The sequence below is a fragment of the Octodon degus genome, unplaced genomic scaffold, assembly GCF_000260255.1.
Source record: "Octodon degus isolate 3935 unplaced genomic scaffold, OctDeg1.0 scaffold00008, whole genome shotgun sequence".
Lineage (NCBI taxonomy): Eukaryota > Metazoa > Chordata > Mammalia > Rodentia > Octodontidae > Octodon > Octodon degus.
The window spans coordinates 17475053-17499319 of NW_004524584.1; the positions used below are offsets into that span (position 1 = coordinate 17475053).

The 24267-nt window shown below is 52.6% G+C and overlaps 3 protein-coding genes and 1 long non-coding RNA gene across 5 annotated transcripts; 2 read left to right on the top strand and 2 right to left on the bottom strand.

Moving 5' to 3' along the window:
- Nucleotides 1–645: 645 nt before the first annotated feature.
- Abhd14b (abhydrolase domain containing 14B) lies at nucleotides 646–11284 on the bottom strand. 2 transcript variants are annotated; one of them, XM_023706403.1, is made up of 4 exons: nucleotides 11042–11284; nucleotides 3339–3576; nucleotides 1940–2181; nucleotides 646–1596 (listed from the first exon to the last, which is right to left on the bottom strand). In XM_023706403.1, exons 2-4 carry the CDS (start codon nucleotides 3547–3549, stop codon nucleotides 1417–1419), a joined length of 633 nt encoding a protein of 210 aa, XP_023562171.1. In that variant the 5' UTR covers nucleotides 3550–3576; nucleotides 11042–11284; the 3' UTR covers nucleotides 646–1416. The 2 variants fall into 2 exon arrangements, with proteins under 2 accessions (XP_023562171.1, XP_004625217.1); XM_004625160.2 differs by lacking the exon at nucleotides 11042–11284 and adding an exon at nucleotides 4394–4978.
- Abhd14a (abhydrolase domain containing 14A) lies at nucleotides 5360–10170 on the top strand. Its single transcript, XM_004625161.2, has 5 exons — nucleotides 5360–5478; nucleotides 7630–7841; nucleotides 7973–8088; nucleotides 9434–9669; nucleotides 9853–10170. The coding sequence occupies exons 2-5, from the start codon at nucleotides 7648–7650 to the stop codon at nucleotides 10033–10035; spliced, it is 729 nt and encodes a 242-aa protein (XP_004625218.1). The 5' UTR covers nucleotides 5360–5478; nucleotides 7630–7647; the 3' UTR covers nucleotides 10036–10170.
- A 291-nt stretch (nucleotides 11285–11575) lies between the features above and the next one.
- Nucleotides 11576–18014, top strand: Acy1 (aminoacylase 1). The gene is made up of 15 exons (XM_004625259.2): nucleotides 11576–11784; nucleotides 12150–12259; nucleotides 13229–13293; nucleotides 13382–13486; nucleotides 13777–13871; nucleotides 14176–14252; nucleotides 14344–14433; nucleotides 14525–14581; nucleotides 14870–14943; nucleotides 15021–15070; nucleotides 15183–15327; nucleotides 15428–15496; nucleotides 16406–16485; nucleotides 16630–16690; nucleotides 16771–18014. Exons 2-15 carry the CDS (start codon nucleotides 12166–12168, stop codon nucleotides 16933–16935), a joined length of 1227 nt encoding a protein of 408 aa, XP_004625316.1. The 5' UTR covers nucleotides 11576–11784; nucleotides 12150–12165; the 3' UTR covers nucleotides 16936–18014.
- A 3790-nt stretch (nucleotides 18015–21804) lies between these two features.
- On the bottom strand, nucleotides 21805–22527 carry LOC111814004. The gene is made up of 3 exons (XR_002819099.1): nucleotides 22212–22527; nucleotides 22045–22089; nucleotides 21805–21915 (listed from the first exon to the last, which is right to left on the bottom strand). It is a non-coding gene; the product is annotated as an uncharacterized LOC111814004 (long non-coding RNA).
- Nucleotides 22528–24267: the final 1740 nt, after the last annotated feature.

The following is a 24267-nucleotide window of genomic DNA, read 5'->3' on the forward strand; positions in this document are numbered from 1 at the left end:
GCATTCCTAGGGCTCGGCGCCTCCACGGAACCCCAGCGCCCCCCATTTCGGACCAGCCCCGCCTGGCTCTGGCCCTGGTTCCCGGGCGATCGGGCTTCGATCCTCCACCCTGTCCGGCTCTCCTCCGCTCCAGGGCTCGACATCGAAACCCGTTCCTACCAGCTGCCCATGGCTTCCACACCGCACAGCCCGCCGGTGTGCACAAAACGGGCTACCCAACCAGCCCCGTGGAAGAGGGGCCCGCGAGCCGTGTGGCTCCTGTGCAACCCACCCTGTGGTGCTCCCAAACTACTCCTAGAATTTATTCTTGGGCCAGGACCACAAGTGACGGGGTGCCAGGAGGGGGCAACTAGATGTCCCCAAGTCTCCTGGCCCTCCCCACTGTGGGAGCACAGAGTATTCCTCCCTGTCTGGGTAATCGGCTCAGCCTAGTCCCACTGACCTCCACCTCCCCCCAGCTGAGTCTCTTGGCACCTGGATATGCGTGGGTGGGGAGGGGAATCCAATCTCTTTCCCTCCATCTGGCCTGGTGGACAAAGGGCAGGGGGACCATCTGGTGCCGCCAGGCTGGGGGAGGGGCCACAGTGGCAGTCCCAAGGGGCGGGGGGAGGGGCGGCGCTCTGGAAAGAGCAGGAGACTGTGGGGTCTAATTGCATCGCTTTATTTCACCAGCCTCCACAGTCTGTCTTCTCACTCCTTAAACCATACGGCAGAAAACAAGCTTGGCTGAGAAGACCCAAGCCTGATAACGGGTGGGGCTAAAGGGTGGAGACCCCAGAAGCAGAGGAAAAAGCAGAGAGTTTTAGAGGCAGGGGTCAGCCCTCCCTTGGTCAGGGGCAATTCTAGGCTGCAGACCATAGTAACCAGTAGGTGAGTGGGTGGAGTCTAGGGTTGGCCACGCCCTAAGCCTGGCCCAAGGTTGGTTGGTGAGGTCCTCACTTTTTCCCAGGCAGTGAGGAGCTGCAGCTTGCAATCCACTTGTACCTGGGCAAGCCAAGATGTGTACCCAATGTGCCTGGGAAGATACAGTCTGATCAGAAAGATCGAGTTAGTTGCTCCCAAGTGAAGGGACCTGCCTGAGAGCGTAGGTGCCTCTAATGTGTATGTGTGTGGGCATGTGTGTATGTAACTGTGGTCTCAGGGGTAGGGAAGTGGGGAAGGGGATGACTGGCCTGCCAAGCAAGGAGAGGAAGGAAGGATAGCCAGTAGAAGCTCCTGGATTAAGCTCTGCCAGAGTACATCCATTGATTTCTGAGTTTTTCCTCTTCATTTTACCTCATCGCTGCAAGTAAAAGAAGCAGAAAAGAAGATAGACACACCTGTTAGAAATGCATGGTTAGCCAGAGCCCACTGAGCAAGGAGAGAGATCCTAAGGCAGGCAGGTAGTAGCCAACCCCTCTATCTGCAGGGCTTGGCTCATGCCAGCCCCTGTAGGAAGTCAAGCAGCCCCCTGTGCCACTCCTCAGGTTTGTCCAGGTAGCAGGGGTGCCCTGCCCCCTGCAGGACAAGCACCCGGTGGTTGGGTATCTGCTTCAGATGCTCAAAGCTGGTGTGACCCATGGGGTCCTGGTCTCCATATACAATCAAAGCTGGAGTCTGAGAGAAATGAAGAGAGACAGGGTTACCGGGGCCCAGCCACACCAGGCCCAGCCTTGGAAGGTCAGCTCCAGCCCTTCTCACTACTTTCAGCCTCTGCCTGGGGCCACTCTTAAGGAAGAGGCCAGCTGGCCCAGTGGTTGGGAGCATGGGTTTGTATCTGCCCAGCACACAGTTTAGCACAGAATGTGCACAGTGATCAAACAGACCATAATGTGGAATCTAGTGGTCAGCTCCTCCCAGAAGCCACCCCTTGGTTCCCCAGCCCTGATGAGGAAGGCTCAGGCATAGACTCTCCCTGGCTCCTGCATGGGCAACTCGGCTTCCCAGGAGGGGGGGGTACCTTCACGCCAGCATAGTCGGCAGCACTGATTTTCTCAGTGCAGATGGGGGCCACAGGCACATAGCCCCGGAGCTGGGAACCAGGGGCTGTGAGAAAGGGCAGGGAGTACATGCCACTGAGTGATGGACTGATCACAACCGGGGGGCCCAACTGCAAGGCCTCCACCACAGCTGCCAGGAAACTGCCAGGGGCCAACTCCCCAATGGGAGCAGGGGCAGGCACTTCTTTAGAACGCCCCAGACCTGCAGGGATTCAAATGTAGAAGAAACAAGACAAGGGCAGTGAGTGGAAAAACAAGGTCCCTTCCTCCAGGAAGCCCTTCTGAGTTAAGCTGTATGCCCAGGTTCCTCTAACACCTGCTGGGTCATGTTTATACCTGCAGCAGCCTGATCTATCAACTACATGGCAAACACGAGGCTTTCCCTCCATCCTTTCCATAACTAAGTGTCCTAAAGAATCAGGGTCTAAGTAGGGCCAAGTCCTTATCCTCTATTTACTGTCTGTAGGACGTTGGCTAAACCCCCTCAGCCCTCTCTCAGCTGCTCAGGTTCTCTGCTGTTACAAGAGGATAATGAAAGTATCCATCATGTTAAGAGTGTTGTAAAAATGAGGCTAACTGCTTAAAAAGGCACCTGACCATCGTCACAGAAAAGGGTCCTGGAGGACATGGCCAAGGGGCTGCTTCCATGCCCAGCCCCCACCCCTTCTGGTCAGTTTCTTCTACCTTTAACAACAGTATTAGCTCCAGACCTTTGCATCAAAGTTCAGCTCAACCCATTTCTGGAACCAGTCCTATCGAGTCTGGACACCCAGCCTTGAGCTCATAAATCATACCAGCCTTGGCCTGTGAAAGGATTAGGTGGACCACGCTACCCCTTTCACACTAGACACTAAGTATGGGGGAGGCCTGGCAGTCCAGGATATGACAGATGGTCTGAGGGCTCTCTCTGCCCCTTCCTCCAGAGCTCAACTCAGGACTCTGCAGTGGGATGATTACCAAGAGCTACCCACCCACCAGACCCTTCCATGGCTCCCAGGACACCAGAAGACACAAGTGTCACTCCTCCAGGACCCCAGAAGCTTGTGAATTGGCTCTGTTAAAACATCATTGCTCTATAGGAGGTTCTAACTGCATACCTGTGAAGGTTAATCTCATTCCTCCATTTGCACTAATAGCAACCCAAACATGAGTGTGAGATACCTGCCCAGGTAACCGAGGAGCTGCTGAGCAGTGTCTATCTAGACCACATCTAGATTAAGACTGGAGTAACTCAAAGGACCTTGTAGTGTGCACTGAACTCTTGTCAACCTTAGCGTCCAGCTTTGATAGGTCCTCCCATTCCTCTAGCCCCAGGCCCTGAATCCCCAACCCCTGCCCCAGAAGTTTGCCCCAAAGTACCTGGCAGGTCAATGGCTACAGCCCGGTGGCCAGCCTGGGCCAGCCTATGCAGTGTACCCAGGTTCTGCCAGGTCTCAGAAGAGAAGCGGATGCCATGCAACAGCAGCACAGAGAAACGAGCAGTCTGCCCGCTGCCAGGCCGTGCTTCTCGGAAGAATAGGCCCTGGCCCTGCACCTGGACAGTGCCCTCGTGCTCCTCCACACTTGCCATTGCTGCAACCACCGTGTCCTAATGTGCCTGCAGTTCAAAGTCTGATAAATGAGAGGTCACAGAACAGCCTGCCCTGGGGGACAGAAGTCCTGTAGAAAGCAATAGGTATGGGTGCTGGGGGTGGGGCTTTCAGGACCCTAGAACATGTTTTAGGGTCAGGCGGATACAGGTGTTATTTCTTCCTCTACCACTCAATTGGGTGGCCTTGGGCTTCCACTTCCTCATCCTGAACATGGGAAAGTAAAGCCTACCCCAAGAAAAAAGAACTTAATTAAGAGTTCAAGAAAAAATAACTCAATACACAGGGCTCCCATTACAATTATCGCTATTGTCCTTTTCTACAAGTGGAGTAATCCAATAGTACTAGCTCACAGGCAGTGGGCAGGATTAAATGGGGCCCTGCGTGTAAAAACTCGGCACCGGGTCTATCGCACAGTAAGTGCTCAACCAACAACAAATACACTCTACTTTACTACTTGGATTATCAACCTTCTTCAGGCCAATGCCAATGGTACAGGTTCGAGGAAGAAAAAGCTCATTTTTCCAAAGATGGAAACCCAAATGCCAGGCAGGCAAAGACATTGGAGTTCCTTCCAGCAAGGAATGCGGGTGTTCTGCGCGCAACCCGATAGGGTCCAACGCGTTGTGGTTAGGGGTGTAGTCCTGGGCGCCACCAGGGCTCCAGGATCCACTCCGCAGACCATGGTTCAGGCTGTCTGGATTTAGAGGGCGGAGGAAAGGAGGCAACCCAAAGGGAAGAGGTCCTGGGGAGCCGAAAATGGGAAGACTTGGTGAGGTTTTGAGTGGAGAGAGGAAGAGAAAGGCAGGAGCTCAAAGTGGGTACCTGGGGAGCTGCGTGGTTTCGTGCAGGCAGCTGGGAGAATGCGGGAAGAATAGGAAAACTAGGAAGAGCCGGGCCCTGCTCCATGGTGCCCTCTTTTGGCCACAGCTGCCTCTGGGTTGGTCGCGCCGCTAAACCCACTCCTGTTGTCACAGCCACAGCGGTTTTAGTTTCCCCAAATCCTTGGCCCCAGGCGCCAAGCTGGGCGTGTTTTCAGTCCCCTCGGTGACCTGCGCCTGAAAGACGTGGCGCCCCTGCGGAGGAGGGTTCGTTCGGTTCCTTACGGCTCTCCTCCGTTCCCCAGTCCTCATCCCGTCACGCCTGCACTGGCCGCTTGGCGCCCGGTAGAGGGGTAAAGGTTGGAGCGCAGAGTTCTGCCGGAGTCCGGCAGGTGGCCTTCAGCGCTCGCGCAGCGCCCCAGAGCCTATTTCCTTGCCTGGAGAATGGGCGGAAGCTGCCACCCTTCTCAGGGTGCCGACGAGTGAACCGGCGCTCTGCAGAGCATCCCGGGACCAGGCCTGGGCCACGCAGACCCCCGAGCCTGGGACAGACGGGGAGCCACCCAGGCTCTGGGCGCGCGCGTGTGTGCATGCGCGCGCGGAGGGTCAGGGCAGCGGTTGGGCGGGGACCTGGAGCTACTGCGTAGTAACAGTATCTAGCATTTACACTGGAAGGCTTGTCGCCGGTCCTGTTCTAAGGCTTGACCCATCCTTAAGTCAGAGGACAGTCCTATTCGGTGTAGACACAGAAAACTCAGCCAAAGTAAAGATATCCTGGTAGGAAGAATCCAGGAATCCAGGTAACTCTCCGCTGGCTCCCAAAGGGAAAACAACTCGAAAAATCTGCATGGGGCGGGACTCAGCGGTCGGGCCGCAGCCTCGGCGCCTCTTCCTCTGGGTAAAAGGCCGCGTCTTAGCTGCTCGACTGCGCAGGCGTCACCGCCGCGGCGCTCCTCCCCCTACTGGCCCTACAGCCGGCTGGGAGGAGGGGAGCAACTCCTGGGCGGCGGCGCTTTGAGCTTGCCGAGTCCTCCGGAGCGGGGGCGGAGCCACCTCTGGGTAACCAGCCCCGTCATCCCGGTCGGCCCGGTGAGTGTCCCCAGGGAGACAAGACCACAGACCGCTGGGACGGGCCACCCCCCACCCCGGCTGCCTGGAGCGGAGTCCTGCAGAAGGGGCAGGGACTAGGCCGGAGTGTGCGTGTCTGCGTGTCCGAAGAGGATAGCTGCTGCATGCTTCTCTCCGGAGATGTTCCTTGGCCTATCTGCATGCTATGTCGCTGTCTACTTTGTGTATTCCTGTGTGCGTGAGACTTACCTACGTGTGTGTGTGCCCTTCTGAAAGGTCTCTGTGTGTCCATCTGTCTGTGCTTGTGTTTCTTACGTGTGTAGTTTTAAGGTTTATATATTCTTATATACTCGAATATTTGCCGGAGTCAGCATGTGGTTTTCAGAGTGTATGTCCATCTGTCTGCCTGGTGCCCAAACATGATTTCTGAGAGGAAGGGCCAGTACGTGTGCAAGAAAGCTGTATGTGCATCATAGGAATAATGTGTGCCAAAGAAAGTATATGGGGCAGATCTAATGTCTGCATGCACTTATATATACACATGTGCCACTGTCAGCACTATTACAGTGGCCTAGCCTTAGAGTGACCTGCTGCTGGACCCTTGAAATTGCCTACAACTGCCCAACCCTGAGATGCCAAGGCAGTATCAGAAGTCCCAGCCCTCCCTCCTGGGAGATGTGCAGTTAACAAGGCCTCTCTCAGGTGAACCCCAAGGAGAGGTGCGCTGTGGATCCTCTGCTTGATGGGAACCTGCGCTCATGCTGTGCTGGATGAGACTATTCATGCTTAGGGACAAGGGAGTTGCCCAGTCACCATCAGAGAAGTGGGCTACCACTGCCCACTGCCTCCCTGTGGAACCTGGGGGTGGGGCTCTGGAAACACCCCCAAAATGTCATGGAGAGGGGTGTGTGGCTCAAGAGTCAAAGCTCTAGCCAGATGGCACTCAATAAAGCTGTGTGTATTGGCATTCCAGAACAAAGCACACAGGCCCAAGAAATGATAACAGACACCCCCTCCCCAGGTCTACTGTATTTTTTATATCACACAGAAGACTTGGGAGAGAGCCAGATGTAGTGGTGCATTTACAATGCTTGGAGGCTGAGGCAGGAGAATCATTGTGACTTCCAGGTCAACATGGGCTATGAAGTTCAAAGCCAGGTTGAACTATATAGTGAGATGTTGTCTAAAATAAATAAATAAAAAAGACTTGGGAGGGGCTGCCATACGTTTTTCCCATTGCACTGACAAAACACAGATCAGTCAGGAAGTGGCAGAGTCCAGGGAGAAAGCAGGGCTGGCTACCTGCCTTCTTTGGGTCCTGTCCTCTGGGCAGTCAAAACTCATAGACTGGAGGATTCCTTGAAGCAGGTCATTTGGAACAAAGCTGGGGGGAGGGGAGTCATCTCTCAGCCTCCACACTGCCCTTTCCATTTCTAGGTGAACTGTGCTCCTCCGTGTCTCCCCACACTAGCTCAAACGTCAGCATTTCCTCCATCACCAACATTCTCTGTGAAATTCCACAGTTAGGATAGACCATCAAGTATTCCTATCAATTGTAAATTGCATACAGTGTGAAAGAACCCTTCCTAAATATGCCCTTGGGGGAGGTCCCTTTGCTTGTACTGTCGTCCTCCTGTGGCAGTCCTTACCACTTTGTCCACCAGCAAAGCTCCAGTTCATCCGTCACTTCCACCCATTTCCATGTTTTCCTCTTTCTAAACTAAATGTGGCCTAATGATTAGGAGCCCAGCCTACCATTCAAATCCTAGATCCCTCACTTACTTCTTAGGCAAGAGAATTCACCTGGTGGGGATCTAGAATCATGTCTGTTCCCCAGTATTCTTTGTGAACTTGTAAGCTGAATATGCAGTCTGCTGTCCTACAGTCTTGATGAACAGAAGTGGATTTAGCTGGGACAGTGATGATGGAGGCCACTGGGCATGCTGTGTGCCCAAGGGACATCTCAGATGCACCTCTTCATGCCATGGGCTAGCTGAGCTTTTGCCTGGTCCGTGGAGTGGTTGAGTGTGAACCCCTAGACCTTTGTTCAGAGCAAGGGAAAGGGACAAGAGCTGGAGCTCTTCCTGTGAAGAGGATGTCAAGATGGGGTTTGGGGATAGAGCCCGGGAGACTGAGGGTTCAGCCTGGCCTCTTTCCTCTCCTCTTCTCTAGGCTGTGGTATAGACCTCCATGAACAGATATCAGGCAGCCCTGCTGGGCCTAGGCCTGCTGTTTATGCTGCTACTTTATGTGGGGCTGCCAGGCCCCCCTGAGCAGACTTCCTGGCTCTGCAGAGACCCCAATGTCACAGTCCTGGCTGGCCTCACCCGGGGCAGCCCCCCCATCTTTTACCGCGAGGTGCTCCCACTCCACCAGCCACACAGGTGGGTGCTGACTTGAGGGTCCAGTAGAGGAACCCCCACTTTACTCAGGGTGCTCAGAGCCTGGGAGGGCAGTGGGAGAAGCCTAGGAGGAGAAAGGGTGCCCTGGCTCCACATTTCCTGTATGCCCACAGGGTGGAGGTCGTGCTGCTACATGGAAAGGCCTTTAACTCCCATACATGGGAGCAGCTGGGCACGTTGCAGCTGCTGTCTCGAAGGGGCTACCGGGCTGTGGCCCTTGACCTTCCAGGTGAGCACTCCCTCCCCGGGTCTAGGGAGGCAGGGTGCAGCCAGTACAAAGGGACATCTTTTCAGAGGGGTAGCTGGAGGGACAGAGAAGCCCTAAGGTGGCCCAGATCATGTGGCCATTGCTGTCTAGACAGCACTAGGTGCCACCAGTTTTTATTTTCTACCTTGAAAACTACAGTGTGAATTAATGTGTCACCCAGCAACTAGAAATGTGACTCAAAGCAATGATAGGAAGTATTTCCCTATATATATATTTTTTCTTTTTACAAACTATGTAGCATTTCTTTGTTTTTCTTTCTTTTCTTTTCTTTTCTTTTCTTTTCTTTTCTTTTTGCAGAATCAAGTATTGAACTCAGACCCTTGCGCTTGCCAGGCAAGCACTTATTCTACTGAGCCATCTCCCTGGCCCCCTGTTTTGAAATACATAGATATTTGATCCTTGGTTTTGGTTTTTCTTTTCCTTTTTTTTTTTTTTTTTTGGTGTTGGAGAGCAAACCCAGGACCTCATGCATGCCAAGCACATGCTTTTCCTCTGATCTACATCCTCTAGTTATCATTTTTGTCTTAATGCAAAAAGAAAAAAAAAGCAAAGCCCTCGGAAATAGGTGCACACTTCTTTCTCTCATAAAGTAGTTTGCGGGTACTGCTGGACATTTCCCTATATGCCTTGTCTCCTGAGCAGATAGGGCTGCAACTTAGTTTTCTTCCCCTACATCATGATTTCTGGATCATGCGCATCCCTGCAGATCCCTCCCCACACCTGCTGTTAGCGCTGCAGAGGGGTGTAGGAGGGCTAGACAGGCTTAGTCGCAGCCACCCTGTCCTAGTACATTTAGGATTGTCAGTGTCACTTGAAATGTAATTTAAGTAATTTAATGGAAGCATCTTTGGACTGCTTCTTGGAGTCTGGGGGCAGTACCTTCTCTAGGGAACTATCAAGGCCAACTGATAAGTCAGAGGATACACTAAAAAATTTTTAACAAATACTACCTCAACCTTAAAAAACACTATGGATTTATCCTTCCCTCAGTAGTCATATGTATCAAAGTACTCTTGCTGATATCTTCCCCAAAACTGAGTATTACCTGGTTTTTTTGTTTTTAAGTTTTGCCAATATGATAAATGAAAGACTTTTGTTTCCCTAGCAGGCCTATTCCAAAAATAAGCGCTTCTGAAAAAAAAAAAAGAAAGAAAAAAGAGAGAAAAAGAAAGAAAAAAGCGCTTCTGCAAAGTTTGGGGTAGTGTGTGCCATGTACCACATGGATCCCCATCTCTTTCCCCCACTGTGGCTGGCAACAGCTGCTGGGCACTTCCCAGCCAGCCTTAGCCCCTGCTGCTGTTCCCAGGTTTTGGGAACTCAGCTCCTTCAAAGGAGGCAAGCACAGAGGCAGGACGGGCAAAGCTGTTGCAGCAGGCACTGCAGGACCTGGAAGCGAAGAATGTCGTTCTGGTGAGCCCCTCACTCAGCGGCCGCTATGCCCTGCCCTTCCTGGTTCGAGGCCACCACCAGCTACGTGGATTCGTGCCCATCGCACCCACTTCCACCCAGAACTACACCCAGAAGCAATTCTTGGCAGTGAAGGTACTAGAAGGCCCTTCAGGAAGTCCTGCACCTTGTCTCTGGCTTGTGTCACAGTGGGAGGTGGGGCCAGGCTGCTGATTTTGGGTGGAAGAGGCAGGAATCTGGGGAAGGCTTCCTAAGATAGTACTTTGGGTGGGATCCTCAGCAGGCCGCAGGATCATGCCCTCCTACCTTGCCCTGCAGACTCCAACCCTCATTGTGTATGGGGAACTGGACCACGTCCTGGCCCAAGAGTCACTGCAGCAGCTCCGCCACCTGCCCAACCACTCTGTGGTAAAGCTACACAACGCGGGCCATGCCTGCTACCTCCACCAGCCACAGGACTTCCACCTCGTTCTTCTTGCCTTCCTTGACCATTTGCCTTGACCACTTTTCCCAGGCATGGCCTAAGTGTGGAGGATCTGGACTACCGCTCTGCCCTTCCAGGGCGGCAGTCCCTGGGATCGGAGGGCAGAGGGCAGAGGGCAGAGAGGCAGGTCCTGCCAGGACTTCTCATTTTATTTCACAGGCACAATAAAGAAAATCATGTTTGTCTTGCCAGGAGAGTGACAGGCTCTATGTGCTGGCGGGGTCTTGGGAGAGTGGGAGGTTTGGGGCTGCCTTGGGACTGGAGCTGGAATTGGGAGTCTTAAGAGGGCACTACATCCTCACCCCGTGCCTCACTTCTCTGTGCCTGCTTCCGTAAAGTGGGCATGATGGTAACACTTAGAACTTGTTGTGGATGATGGTTGCAGCACTGAACACTTCTGGTTAAGTGGGGCACTTGGTCATGGGGTGGGGGGTGGGTTGGAGGTGCTGTTAACTGCTGTCCAGTGACTGCTGGGATTGGTGGGAAATGCAGGGTCTGGGCAGCTGAGCTCAGTGAGTTGGGGATGCCCTGCAGCGGTGGGGGTGGGGAATGCAGTTTAAAAATTAAAGCAGCTTTGTTGTTGAGCTATCAAGTCTGTTCACTCCCTTGTTACTTTTGGCTGAGCACTCCTGAGACTTTGACCCAAGGAGGGGTGAGATAGAACACCCAGCCTGCCTCCTTGGTCCAGAGGTCGAAGTCTTTGGCCAGCCCTCCCCTTAGCTGGCTGCATCCCTGGAGCGAAGGGCAGAACTGGCTGGGAGGACACAGAGCAGCCAGGCACCTAAAAGTGTGGCTCCAGTTGCACACAGCCTGGGGGGATTTATATACCCCACCCCCATTCAGAGGAGCCAGCGCATTGATTGGCATAGTCCACCCTACAAGAGGGCTGCTCCCCACCCCTCACCCTGTCATCCAGCTTTAGGACTACACCCCCTCACTGTGACATCTGTCGCACCCACCATCTCACATTCATACTGTCATCTGTACCAGTCATGCCCACTGTTAAGTTACCCGCAGTGTCACCTTCGCAGTCACACGCGCTCCCGTCCAACGGTTGTTACAGGCACAATAAGGAAAATCACATTTGTCTTGTCAGGAAAGTAACAGACTCTATCTATGTGCTGGAGTGGTGTTGAGACAGTTCTAGGCACAGTGTCTGGGCGCCCATTCAGTGCCTGGCTAGTCAAACCTCGAGACTACCAGGCCCACCAGCCTCCTGGGTTCACCATGCAGGGTCGGCAGACATTGACCAACAGCTTCACTCCACCGGGAAGCGTGCCCAGAGGAGTTGAGGCAAGCAAAGAGGAGAGGTCCAGGGCAGCCTCAAAGCTAGTGTTGCCCCGCCCCGCTGCTTCACCGTCAGCGCCCGCCCCCTCTCTGTGCGCCCTATCCAGAGGCTGGAAAGGAGGAGAAGGAGGAGGCTGGCTCCTTCTGCACAGGACCAATCCGGTCAGGGGCGGGGCCAAAACTGCCCACTGCGGGGCAGAGCGGGGGGGGGGAGGGGTTGGCTGAGGGCGGGGCGAGTCGGATCTCAGCTAAACCGAGCGGAAGCTCCGGGTAAGGGCGGGTGGAGATATTCTACTCACTTCGCTATGCTGACCAGCCGGGTTTGCAGTCTCAAGGCTCCACCCCGTGACGCGGCTCTGGCCTCGTGGTGTGCAGGCCAGGGTAGTTTTAAGCTTGCGCTCTCCCTGGGCCCGGGCTCCTGGCCACGAGTCAGGTTCTGGGACTGAGAGCGAACGAGGGCCAAAGGCCAGGAGAGCAGGGTAGGACTTTAAGAAGGGCAGCTTGGGGCTGGAGCTCCTCAACATGAAAGCCAGATGGTGGGAGCAATATGTGGAGAGGGGCTCGGGGGTCAGTGTCGGGGGTCAGTGTCGGGGGTCAGTGTCAGCTACTTTCCAACTGTCCCCGTACCCTTGAGGGCTGCTCTCTGTAAAGTGAACACTGCAAGGCACAAACTTCTGGAGCTCTTTGGGGGGACTAAATAAGGAACTGTGTTGAAAGCGGCCTGCACAGAGCCTGACACAGAATGGAGCTCCAAAACAAGGGGTCCTCTCCCCATGGAGCTTCGGGGAGCCCCCGACCCCAGATGGCGGACGCCTGGTCCCAGCCGCGTTCCCTTCGCCCCCAGCTCCTCACACGCAGCCATGGCCAGCGAGGGTCCTGAGCGCGAGCATCCATCTGTGACGCTCTTCCGGCGGTACCTGCGCATCCCTACTGTGCACCCCAAGCCGGACTACGGTGAGACCCCGCGGATCCGGGTGGGGGGAGCTGCCGCTAAACCTCCTCCAACTCTTGTCACCCAGCTGAGTCCCGTTCTGCAGCCCCAGAGAACTCATCGGTCCCGAATGGAGCGAGCTCCGCTAGGCTTTGGACAACCCATTCCCCCGGGGCTGTATTGCTCCAATCCTTCCTGGCAGTTAAAAAACAGCTGCGTCCTAGCACTCTTAAGAGACTCAGGCGGGAAGACAGTTTGAGCCTAGCCTGAGCAGTTTAGTGACTGAGAACCTGTCTCTAAATTAATATTAATAATAATAATAGGGCTGGGGAGATAGCTCAGTGGCACAGTGCCTGCCTGGCAAATGCTAGCAAGGTCCTGAGTTTGATTCCCGGTACAAAATAATAATAATAATAATAATAATAATAATAATAATTTTAAAAGGGCTGAGATGTAGCTCAGTGCAAAGGCCCTGGGTTCGTTCCCTAGTACCAGAAACACACATGCACACCACACATGAGAAAAAAAGAAGGTACAGTTTTCCCTTGTTCCCCAGGCTCCCCAGGGCAGGAGTGGAGTGGGAGACTGGCAGCCACAGGAGAGGCCCCCAGGAGCCTCCTGGTGCCAAAGTCCATCAGCCTAAGGAATCAAGCTTGGTGCCTGGGACCTGCTGTTTGGGGGGGGTGGTAGGGTCTAGATCCCTGCCTGGTAATTTCTAACTGAGAACTGTTCAGTGAATCTCTTCAGATTTCTGGGCCATAGTGCTCCTATCTTTAAGGAAGATAAGAATAGTATCTGCTTCCAACCCTAGAGTTTCCCTTTGACCGTCCAAAGAGTCACAGATAGAGCAAAAGTCAATATCTCTGAGAGATATGGAATTATGTAGGGAAGACAGCAGCCTATTTCGGGTTCTGCTGTCCTTGCTGGGCTGCCTGGATGGTGGGAGCCACAGGTAGGCAGAAGCAGCCCCAAGGAAGACCCTGTGCCCACAGGAGCTGCTGTGGCCTTCCTTGAGGAGAGGGGCCTCCAGATGGGCCTGAGCTGTCAGAAGGTGGAGGTGAGTCTGGGGTCCCAAGTGGGAGGGACAGGGGGCCTGGGGCACCTCTTTACCCACACGTACCACTTCCGCTCCTGACCTTGTCTAGGTGGCACCTGGCTATGTAATTGTTGTGCTGACCTGGCCAGGCACCAACCCCAGACTCTCCTCCATCTTACTCAACTCCCACATGGATGTGGTGCCTGTCTTCAAGGTATGTACAGAGCAGTGTGTGCATGCCCGGGCTCAGCCAGGATGTAGACTTCAGGATCCAACCTCAAGGAGCCTCTGGCACCAGTCCTCACACAAACTCTAGACATCTGTACTGCGTTACTCAGCTCTAGCAGTCTTTGTCCAGCGAATGATTCTATGCTGGGTTTGGGAGAGGAGGCAGGAGACAAGAGATGGAGGCGGCAAGCAGATGCCTTCTCAGTCCATGTCTCTCTAATACCCCACCTGTCACTTCAGCTCTGTGGTGGGCCCCTCTTCCATCTCTGTCCCTAGGAACACTGGAGTCATGACCCTTTTGAGGCCTTCAAAGATGCTGAGGGCTACATCTATGCCAGGGGAACCCAGGACATGAAGAGTGTCAGCATCCAGTGAGTGTCCTCTATTCTCAGGCCTCTTCAGTGTCTGCTGATACAGTGGACTGACCCACGAGCCGGGCATGTAAACAAACTCAGGGCCAACGGATATCTTGACCCCTTACTTGGGGCAGGAGTTACTGCTGTAGCCATTGCATGGACTAAGGCCCAGAGCAGGGATTTCTGGAGTCCCTGCCAAGCCATGGCAGGGGAGGACCCAGGGTACAGGTCTGCATCTTGCCAGCCCTGTCTGGCCCTACCTGCTGGGCTGGTGTGAGCATCTGGTAGCTTCTTCAGCTTTTGGCTTGTGCCCCCTCAGGTACCTGGAGGCAGTGAAGAGGCTGAAGGATGCAGGCCACCGTTTTCCTAGAACCATCCACATGACCTTTGTGCCTGGTAAGAGTGGTACAGGGAGAGGTATATTTGGGAAAAGGGAGGCTGTATTGAGGGTGGGTCCCCGCATCTCAAATCTCTGTCACTCTTATAGATGAGGAAATTGGAGGTTTTCAAGGTATGAAGTTATTCATACAGCGGCCAGAGTTCCAGTCCCTGAGAGTAGGCTTTGCCCTGGATGAGGGTGAGCAAGCTGACAGACCTCCAACAAAGGAGGCTGGGGGAAGTGGAGGTTGGCTCAGTTCACCCTCTGAACCTCTCTCCCCACCCCCCAGGCCTGGCCAACCCCACGGATGCCTTTACTGTCTTCTATAGTGAGCGGGCTATCTGGTGTGAGTATGGGCTTAGAGGGAGGGCTCACTGTACAGTGGGGAGACCGGGTCAGAAAGGGCAGGGGCCTGCAAAGGGCCACGCAGCTGGCTGAGGCATGGGCCTCTGCCTTCTGGCCCCTTCCAGAGCACCTCTGAGGACAGGCTCTGAGTGGGAACCAGGTCTACAGTGCTGGCTCCAAGGGGGATAGATCCCTGCCTGAGAAGCTTGGAATGAGAGGGCACCTAGGGCTGGTAGAATCTATAAGCCCTCTCTCACTGACGCCACTCTCTGCCCTCTCCATCTTCCAGGGGTGCGGTTTACGAGCACTGGGAGACCAGGCCATGGCTCACGCTTTATTGAGGACACAGCAGCCGAAAAGCTGGCACGTAGCCCACAGGGAGGTTTGTGTGGGAGGCTGTGTCCTGGGGCCACTCTCAGACTTTACCTTCCACCTTCTAGCACAAGGTAATGAGCTCTGTCCTGGCGTTCCGGGAGAAGGAAAAGCAGAGGTGAGATGAGCAGAGCAGGGCGCACTCCGGGGTTGCTCTGGGAGGTGTGTAAGACAGCAGGCAAGCTGAGGCGCCTTCTTATGTCTGTTGTCCTCCCCACTCCCAATTGCAGGCTCCAATCAAAGCCTAACCTGAAGGAGGGGGCTGTGACCTGTGTGAACCTGACAAAGATAGAGGGTGGTGTGGCATTTAACGTGGTGCCCGCCACCATGAGCGCTGTCTTTGACTTTCGCATTGCACCAGATGTGGACCTGGAGGTGCCCCCTCCACTTGGGCTTGGGGGAGGGAATCCCAGTCCTCACCTCTACCCCAGAGGCTCAGCAAAAGCCTGAGGAGTCAGCTTGTCTCTTCTCTTAGGCTTTCGAGAAGCAGCTCCAAAGATGGTGCCAGGAAGCTGGTGAGGGGGTCACCTTTGATTTTCTTCAGGTATCGTCTTGAACCTGTGATAAGGGAGTCTGGGGACTAAAAGAGACTGGATTGTCCCAGTATGTGACAGTGTAGCAGTGTGTGCCATACTGTGTCTGGGCCTTGTTCTAGCTACAAGAGATGTTTTGTTAGCAGGCTTTAGGGGCCAGAGAGATAGCTCAGAGGCAGAAGCACAAGGACCCAAGTTCAATTCCCGGCCCCACATGCGTGCAGTCTTGGCCCCAGATGCAGGCATGGTGGTGCACACCCGTAATCCCAGCACTTGGGAGGTTAAGCCAGGAGGATCTTTGAGAGTTCTGGGGGCTACAAAAGTGAGCACAAGATCAGCCCGAACTGCATAGTGAGACCCTGTCTCAAAAAAAAAAAAAAAACCAACAAAACAGGCTTTAGCTATAGAAGCCATTATGGGTACTAGCAGATAGTTAACACTGAGCTTTTTTATTTATTTATTTTTTTAGATAGAAAATATGTAGTTCAGGCTTCCCTTAAACTCGTAGCTCAGGCTGGCCCTCTGTTCATGGAGAGCCTCCTACCTCAGCCTCCCAAGCACTGGGATGACAGATGTGTGCCACTCCTGGGCTAGGCTCAGTTTTCACCCTCATGGTCCTCAGGGCATGAAGAGGATAGTTATAAATCAAGTATTTACATAATATGACTTTGACGAGTACGCACACATGTGGTCCAGGAAGCGTTCGATCTTGTACTTCAGACCATTTCATTCACTATTGACCAGGGTCTGAACCATTTTGAAGAAAGAACAGGAGGCAAGTAGCAGTGTGAAGGAAGGTCCCAGACCCAGAGCTTTTGAGGACCTGTGGTCACCCTGGCCACTGGATGTCTGAGTAGGTGCAGGTGGGGTGTGCCCTGCCCTCTCCCTGTCCTGATCTTGCCCTCTTTCCCCTCCCACAGAAATGGACGGAGCCTCGAGTGACCTCTACCGATGATGCAGACCCCTGGTGGGCAGCTTTCAGCGGGGCCTGCAAGGACATGTGAGCACACCGGCCAGCCCTTTCCCACAGCCCTGTCCTTCCTGTCTTCTTCCCCTTCCCTCTCCTCTGCTTTCCTCTATGCCTTTGCTTCTCCCTGAGGCCTTCCCCATCACCTCCCCATCCATCAGGCTCTTGCCTCTGCAGGAACCTCACACTGGAGCTGGAGATCTTTCCTGCTGCCACTGACAGCCGCTATATCCGCGCGGTGAGCTGCTCGAGGGTAGTGTGGACAGGGGGCTAGCTTGAATGCTGCCTTTCCTTGACAGCTCCTTCTCGACTCTGCAGGCAGGGGTGCCTGCACTGGGCTTCTCACCCATGAACCGGACGCCGGTGCTGCTCCACGACCATAATGAGCGGCTGCACGAGGCCGTGTTCCTCCGGGGGATTGACATATACACACGCCTGCTGCCCACCCTGGCTAGTGTGCCCACCCTGCCCACTGAGCACTGAGCCCCAGAACCCTGGCCTCTGCCCTGGAGCTTCCACCCCAAACACAGCAAGGATTTCCTCTTCTCCTGCCCAGTTACAGGCTGTTCAGACAGAGGCCACACTTGAAGTTCTAAGTGCAAACATTCGTGGAGGAGCTCTCACTTCTCTGCTGATGTGCTGTGACCCTCCCTTTCAGACACAGTGAACCTGGCTGTGCCCTTGCCTACCAGCCCACACTGCTTTGTGCCCCTTGCCATCACATACTGTCCCATACCCCTGAGCCACATCTGCCCACCAACAAGGAGCCTTAGTTCCTGTGCTCAGGGGCCACCAAGCTTAAATCTGACCTGTGCAGCTGGGGATATTGCTCCCACTGAAAGCCAGTACCAAGACAAGCACCTCAAGGTACTGCTCCTAGCCTTCTTGGAGGATCCTTGGTACTGTAGGGCAGGACCAGAATCGGGCCAGCTAAGCCACACACTAGTGGGACGGTAAGATATGAGTGCTTTTTTGTTGTGTTTTGTCAAAACCCATGGTCTCTGCTATGGGGAGCAGGGGCCCTGGTAGACCAGGTATTCGAGGTTCCCAGCAGATAGGTCATGGTATGTGTGGAGGGACCCAGGAGGTGGGCCTTAGTCTTGGTGCTTATAGGAAACCAGTTTGATACCTACAGCCAACCATGTTGGTTATAACCATGCTTTTGCCTGCCAGGTGACCCTCCCACATTCCAAACCCTACAGAATGAAGTCATTAATAACCTACCTAACATTTGGTGTGCTGATGGCTAGGGATGGCACTAGGGCCTTGCACATGCCAAGCAAGCACTCTACCAGAGCTGTGTCCCCAGCCCTTATTAGTACTTCTTGAGAAAGCCAGTTGGCTTCAGGCTTTGTCCTGCTCAGCACATAAGCACCTTCCTCCTGCCTCAGTAGGTATGAGGTCGCTCCTGTCTGCCATTGCCTGAGACATGCCCCAGTCTTTAGGTCCCCAATAAGTTGTTTAGGCAATCCCAGTTTTGATTCTTTGGTCTTTGGCACCTTCCTCCTCTGGCAGCTTTTCACATTGAGCACTGCTGAGAAGTTTTCAATAAAGAGCTAAGAAAGATAAAAGCCTTTATTACCTCTAAAGACACAGCGGATCAAAGGCAGATGGGAAAATCCTAAGACAAAAAGCTGAGGGTTTTTTTGTGAGCTTTTGCTAGAGGTAGATTTGGGGGGGTCAGTTTCAGTTACATGTAAGGAGCTGACTGGGGTCTCGTGTGTGTGTGTGTGTGTGTGTGTGTGTGTGTGTGTGAGAGAGAGAGAGAGAGAGAGAGAGAGAGAGAAAGGTGAGGGGAAATGGTATCCAGGGCTGGAGTGGGAGAGAAGGAAGTGGTCACTGGGAAGATAAGCTGTTGTTTTAAGGGTTTCAGCCATATTAGATGACCACCATAATAATGTTAAGTTATACCAGGGCCAGAACTTAACAGTTCTGAAACAGCTTTGGTAGGTCTGCAGGGAGTGCCAAGTCACCTGTGGCCCAAGATAAGACTGTTCCATCAGTCCAGCCCTTCAGGTATGAGACGGAAGCACAGCTTAAGTACGCGACTGTGGCCAGTTAACTCCAGGGCCTCCTGGCAAGGCACCAGACTTTGACCTTACACAGACAGGCCCTTTGACATGGGATACTGGAGATGCAGAAACAAGCTATGCTGACAGCAGGCTGAGCCACATCCAGTAAGCCATACACACCGGACCTCCTTAGTACACCCCTTACAGCATGACTGGGGAAGGAGCCTCCATGCCACCTCTCTAGGGTACCCTTGCGCTGACAGGGCCAAGTTAACACAAAACCCACTTGCTTTTCAAGACCCTACACTTCTACGCTGACAGCTCCTGACAAGGTCAGGGCCACCCACAGGTAACAGCCTGAGGCTGCTGGGCAAGCTAAATCCTACTTCCTGATCCACCTGGGCTCAAATGCTACTTCTAGCCCTTTTTAGTCACATGACCATTTCCTCCTGTGTTAAAAAATATATACCTATTCTATGAATAGAAGGATCATAAGCCATAGGCTGTGGCTACTGCTTTTGCCAGTTTTCTTTGCAGTACTGGGGATTCAACCCCTGGCCTCTGCACTGTACTGCATGCCCAGCCTTTCTGAGACACGGTCTCGCTGAATACTGTTCCCCAGACTGGGGCTTGCATTTGTGATCCTCCTGTCTGGGTTTGAGAATGCCAGGATTACAGGCTCTCTTCTGCCAGGTTAGTGTAACCACATGCTCCACTTGGCCTGCCCTACAGAAAGTGTCTGTAGGTGACTACTAGCCACTGCTTACGCCATAGACTACCATGAGGATTAAAGTGTGAACGATACAGTCATGGTAAGGCAGTTTCACCACAGCCCCATCTTCCCAAGTCCCTAGCTCTCGGGGAACCAACACAACCCAGACCAGGAGCAGTAGCAACAGGTCAGGCTGGAACAGAGGACAGCAGGGCCTTCCTTCAAAGCAGTGGGGCATACCCATCTTACTGTGTTTTAAGACAAAAGATGTTAAATGTAGTTTTTACTAAACTAAATCCTCCGTATTGGTACTGAGGTTTAACTGCAGTGGGGGGACTTTTTGCTACTAAGTGGGCCTTGGGTTGCAGTCTGGCACTCAGCCTGTAAAAGGTTCACTAACACTGCCTTCGGGTATTGACAAATTTCTTCCTCAGCACAGAACCCAAGTTCAGCAAGCTAGGCACCCCAGCTCCCCCAAGCCCCAATCACTGTCACCAGGTCTGTCCTTTTGCACTGACCCACATCTGGCCATTAACAGCAGCTGTTTCCTTCCTTCCCAAAGGAGTCAGCAGCTGCATCCCAGCCCCCACACCTGCATGACAGATTCAGGCTAACATATCCTGCCTCAGGTTTATTTGTACAAAGAGCACAGGAGGACACCAGCCCCCCCACAGATGGCACCCCAGTCCTTCTGTTTTTACATCAGCAGTAAGAGGCTTTCACTGTGGAGTCTTCACAGGGGCCTGAGCACCTTTGGGAGCCTGGGCTGGAGCAGAAGCTGGAGCCTGGGCCTTGGCTGGAGCAGAAGCTGGAGCCTCAGCCTTGGCTGGAGCCTGGGCCTTTGGCCGGCAGGCCCTGCGACCCTTGGCAATGCGGGCACGGATACGCTTCCCAAGCTTGGGGTGGGCAATATAGGCAAGTCGAGCAAGCCTGCGGTTTACTCCCTTTGGAATGATCTTGGGCTTGACCTCCTTGGGCTTGACGAGGGCCTTGATAGCCTCAGCGCGTGCACTCATGGCCTTGGCATTGTTTGCTTGCATCTTCTTGAAGCCCTTCTTGTTGTGCTTCTTGGCAAAACGCATGTTTCTAAGGAACTTGGGATCCACCTGGAAAGGAGAAAAGGTACAGGTGGTAGCATGTTAGTATAGTTAAAAAACAAAGGAGTTGAGTCACTCCCTTCCCTTCGTTCAATTTAAATGCTACACCTGCTAGGGATATAGCTCAGCAGCACAGGGCCTACCGGACTAGCAAAAGGTCCTGAGATCAGTTCCTGATCAAAAAAATAAAAAATAAAAAAAAAGAGTGGAGGGCCGGGGAGATGACTCAGTAGAGTAAGCGCTTGCCTGGCAAGCGCAAGGGCCTAAGTTCAATCCTTGGTTCCACCAAAAAAAAAAAAAAAAAAAAAGTAGGGATTAAATACCATACCACCCTAATGATTATCCAAGCTTCCATAATCCTAAAACAGGAAGTTGCGTGAGCCACTTCCCTTCTCTCCATTCGACCAGAAACACACGACCCTGAAGATTCGGTTTAAGCTTAGGAGCTCCTGCAGATTGCAGCCATCAGTAAGAGACAGCAGGAGGCACCTTAGATCACAGTGCCTGAACCTACAAATACCAGAAGGGCTGAGTTACCAAGTTTCTTTTTTCACCCTTTTCACCCTTCGCCCTGCTCCTGCCACTGTCCCATGATCTTCAATAAATGTAGCTACTTGATACAAACTACAAGGTATATGCCTGGCAATTCTTTCCTTTGTACACAAGACTGCGCTACTTCTAGTCCACATAACCGTAACACAAGAGCCTCCAAGTCATCCTCTGCACCGCTTTCCATAAGGGTGTCGAGTTCTATAAAAACAGGCTATTATGAAGAAAAAAGGCTATTTCCAAAGGCGCATGTACCCCAAGGAGCCAATATCCTACCTTGCTAAAGGTGTAAAAACATTTCTAAAGCTGCTAATAGTCAATGCTACTGCAGATAAAATGAGGAAGGCTGCCCTCTGCCGGGATTGCAGGGCATGTTTACTACAGTAGGAGCTTAGCTAAATAGTTCTCCCGAACTTCCCTCAGGGATACTCCCTTCCTCTTTAAAGGAAAGTGTCAAATACCACCAAGCCCAACAAATTTATATCAAATATCTGAAAGCAAAGATGTAGGAGAGAAACAGAATGCAGACAAGCTCAGTTCTTCCCTACACCTTACAGCCTTCTCAGCTTATCCTCAGAACCCCAACAGACAGGACAGTACCCACCAAGCCCAGTACTGGGTCATGTCAATGTCGTAAGGCCGGTAAATGTGGACTAGAGGAAGATTACTTCCCTTGAGGGCTCCAGCTGAACAAGGGAGACAGCCAAGGAAAGCTTTATCAAGCATTCAGCAAAGTAGAGAAAGAATTGTGGACTTCCGTAGACCACATAAGTCAAGGGACAGCAACACTCAAGGCAGAAACTGAAGCTGGAGCCAGGAAGGGACGCTTTACGTGATTCAGTGTACACACTCACCCCCTTCAGAGATTCGTATCTTTGTGACCGAGGTTTCTTGATGCCATTTCTGTGCCATTTTCGGGCTATGGAAAGAGAAAAAAGGCAATTTGATCAGATGTGAATCCCAGTGCTCTGGAAAGCTGAGGTATAAAGATTGCAAGTTCAAGGTCAGCCTAGGAAACTTAGCAAGACCCTACCTATACCACTCTTTAAAAGAAACCATTATTTTCCCAGATGAGGACTTCCTGAGACACTGGCTGGAAATAAAATCAGGAAAAAAGTAAATAAACAAAATCAGCTCCAAGGTAGCAATGGAAATGTGCCCCCTGGTTGTACTCTCCAGTCCCTAAACCAAATCTGATGAGTTCGGGGTCCGAGAAACTTACACTGGTTGTGCGTGGTGTGGTTCTTGGACTTGGCCATAACTGCACCTACAAGGCAAGAGTGGAGATCAGAGGTAGGAGGTCGCCGGGCTAGGGAACTTCTGCCGCCCTCATCCTGTGCAACACGAGGCCAGGAACCCGACAGCAGACCTCCGAATGCCTCAACTCACCCTGCACGACCCGAGGCCAGCCCCTGCCTCTCAAACTCGGGTAATGAAGCCCCGAGACCAACTCTCGCCCAACTTGCAAGGCTGAACTCGCGGGTCAAATCCGACTGCTTCCCCGCTTCCTTTCCCTACCATCCCCGAGGATTTAAAAGCGACATCCCCATCCTGCAGTTTCCACTCCCCACAGCCACATCCCAGTCTTCCTCTCGTCCCTGCGACCAATTCCCCACAACCCGCAGCACCCCATAGGTCACGGATGGCATCGGATGCCCAGCTTTCAAAACTCACTGTAAACCGCGGCGACCAAGCGCCTGGAACCGGAAGATGAAAAGAAAGCTTGCAGTGCAGCACGGGAAAAAGAGTCGACGATACAGGAAGGTACTGTGGAAAAGCGTCCCCTATTCCCAGAAAGAAAGGTTCCGGAGTCCAGAAGGGCTGCAAACTAGGTAAAGGCTACGCGTTTGGCCCCGCCCCTTTCGGTTGTCTTCTCCTTCCAGACGTTAAAGATGCTGAAGGCGAAGGGTGTCTTTTAGGGGTGAATGTTATGGAGTTGCAAGAGATCTGTATTCTTTAAAAAAAACGCTCCTGGCGCCTCGTGGAGAATAAACTATTGGGAAGGAAGAAAAGGGTAGATCATCCCTGTAATCTCCACCCTCAGGAGATTGAGGCTGGGCACTCACAAATTGGGAGTCCTAACCCCGGTCTACTTAGTAAATTCAGAGCCGTCAGCGACTACGGAGAGCAAACAGCCTGGGGACGATGATGGCTGCCTAAAGGCAGACGTAGGCAGGGAAAAAGAGTAAACTAGGGTCCGGGGAGATAGCTCAGTAGAATAAGCACTTGCCTGGCAAACTAGGTGTAGAAAATGAGGGAGAAGGAGGGTGCGAGGACAGTGCAAATCTGCCTTAAACAGCAAGGCGAACAGTGGTGCTGCTTACTGAGATGGGGTAGGTTGGGGAGGAGCCAGGCTGTTGTTGTTTTGGAGGCCGTGGTGATCCAGATGTTTCTTTCAGGGGCTGGGGAGTTAGCTCAGTAGAATAGGCGCTTGCCTCGCAAGCGCAAGGTCCTGAGTTCAATCCCCGGTACTGCAAAAAACAAAACAACAAACAAAACCTACTTTCCCAGTAGGCTGAGGCAAGAGGACTGCTGTGAGTTCAAGGCCAGCCTGAACTATAAAGTAAGACTCTGTCTCAACAGACATACATTATAGAACAGTGCAAAAGAAATGGTATCTGCCATCATTCCCCCATATGCTTCCACCACTTACAAAAAAAAAAAAAAAAAAGATGCTCCTTCGCAGAGGCATTTATTGTCTTCTAACATCTTGGTTGCCCTCTCTGACCATTTCCACAAGGCAGCGGGCCGAGGCTCCTTTTTAAACATACACACTAGATCCTGCCTGTGGTCCACTGTGCCTGCCTAAGATTGCCTAAGCAGGCGCTTTAGACCGCTGAGCCATCTTGCTGGCCCTAATGATGTAATTTTATTTTTTATTTATTTATTTTTGCGGAACCAGGGATTGAACTCAGGCCCTTGCACTTGCCAGGAAAGCTCTCCAGGAGCCAAATGGGGCCATGACCTGGAGCCACTGACCTGCCCTATTTTCTCAGTGGAATGGGTGACAAGGCCAAGTATCTGCACTGGGATAGTTTTCTGTTCAGGGATAACTTTTTCTTCTTTCTCCCTTCCCCTCTACCCTTCTTCTCTTCATAAATGAAACTATCGTGAAGTGCTATATAGGCCTGGGGAGATAGCTCAGTAGAATAAGCACTTGCCAGGCAAGTGCAGGGTTCTGAGTTCAATCCTTGGTACTGAAAAAAAAAAAGTTTTATAATCCTGTCTTATATATTCAATCATAATTGTGGACTTTTTTTCTCTACATGTTTAAATCCTTTGTAGTGCACATATGTGCATCCCAGCACTCAGGAGGTTGAGGCTACATAGTGAGTTCAAGGTCAGCCTGAACTACATAGTGAAACCCTATTTTAAAAACCCAGTAAATAAATCATTTCTAGGCCTGTGGATATACAGTGTTTGCCTGCTATGCACAAAACCCTGG

Coding starts and splice junctions, on each gene's coding strand:
- Abhd14a (XM_004625161.2), top strand. CDS start 7,648: ATGAACAGATATCAGGCAGCCCTGCTGGGCCTAGGCCTGCTGTTTATG. Junction 7,842..7,972: donor CCACTCCACCAGCCACACAG/GTGGGTGCTGAC, acceptor GTATGCCCACAG/GGTGGAGGTCGTGCTGCTAC. Junction 8,089..9,433: donor TGTGGCCCTTGACCTTCCAG/GTGAGCACTCCC, acceptor TGCTGTTCCCAG/GTTTTGGGAACTCAGCTCCT.
- Acy1 (XM_004625259.2), top strand. CDS start 12,166: ATGGCCAGCGAGGGTCCTGAGCGCGAGCATCCATCTGTGACGCTCTTC. Junction 15,328..15,427: donor CACCAGATGTGGACCTGGAG/GTGCCCCCTCCA, acceptor CTCTTCTCTTAG/GCTTTCGAGAAGCAGCTCCA. Junction 16,486..16,629: donor AGCGGGGCCTGCAAGGACAT/GTGAGCACACCG, acceptor TTGCCTCTGCAG/GAACCTCACACTGGAGCTGG.
- Abhd14b (XM_023706403.1), bottom strand. CDS start 3,549: ATGGCAAGTGTGGAGGAGCACGAGGGCACTGTCCAGGTGCAGGGCCAG. Junction 2,182..3,338: donor TGTAGCCATTGACCTGCCAG/GTACTTTGGGGC, acceptor GAATCCCTGCAG/GTCTGGGGCGTTCTAAAGAA. Junction 1,597..1,939: donor CCGACTATGCTGGCGTGAAG/GTACCCCCCCCT, acceptor CATTTCTCTCAG/ACTCCAGCTTTGATTGTATA.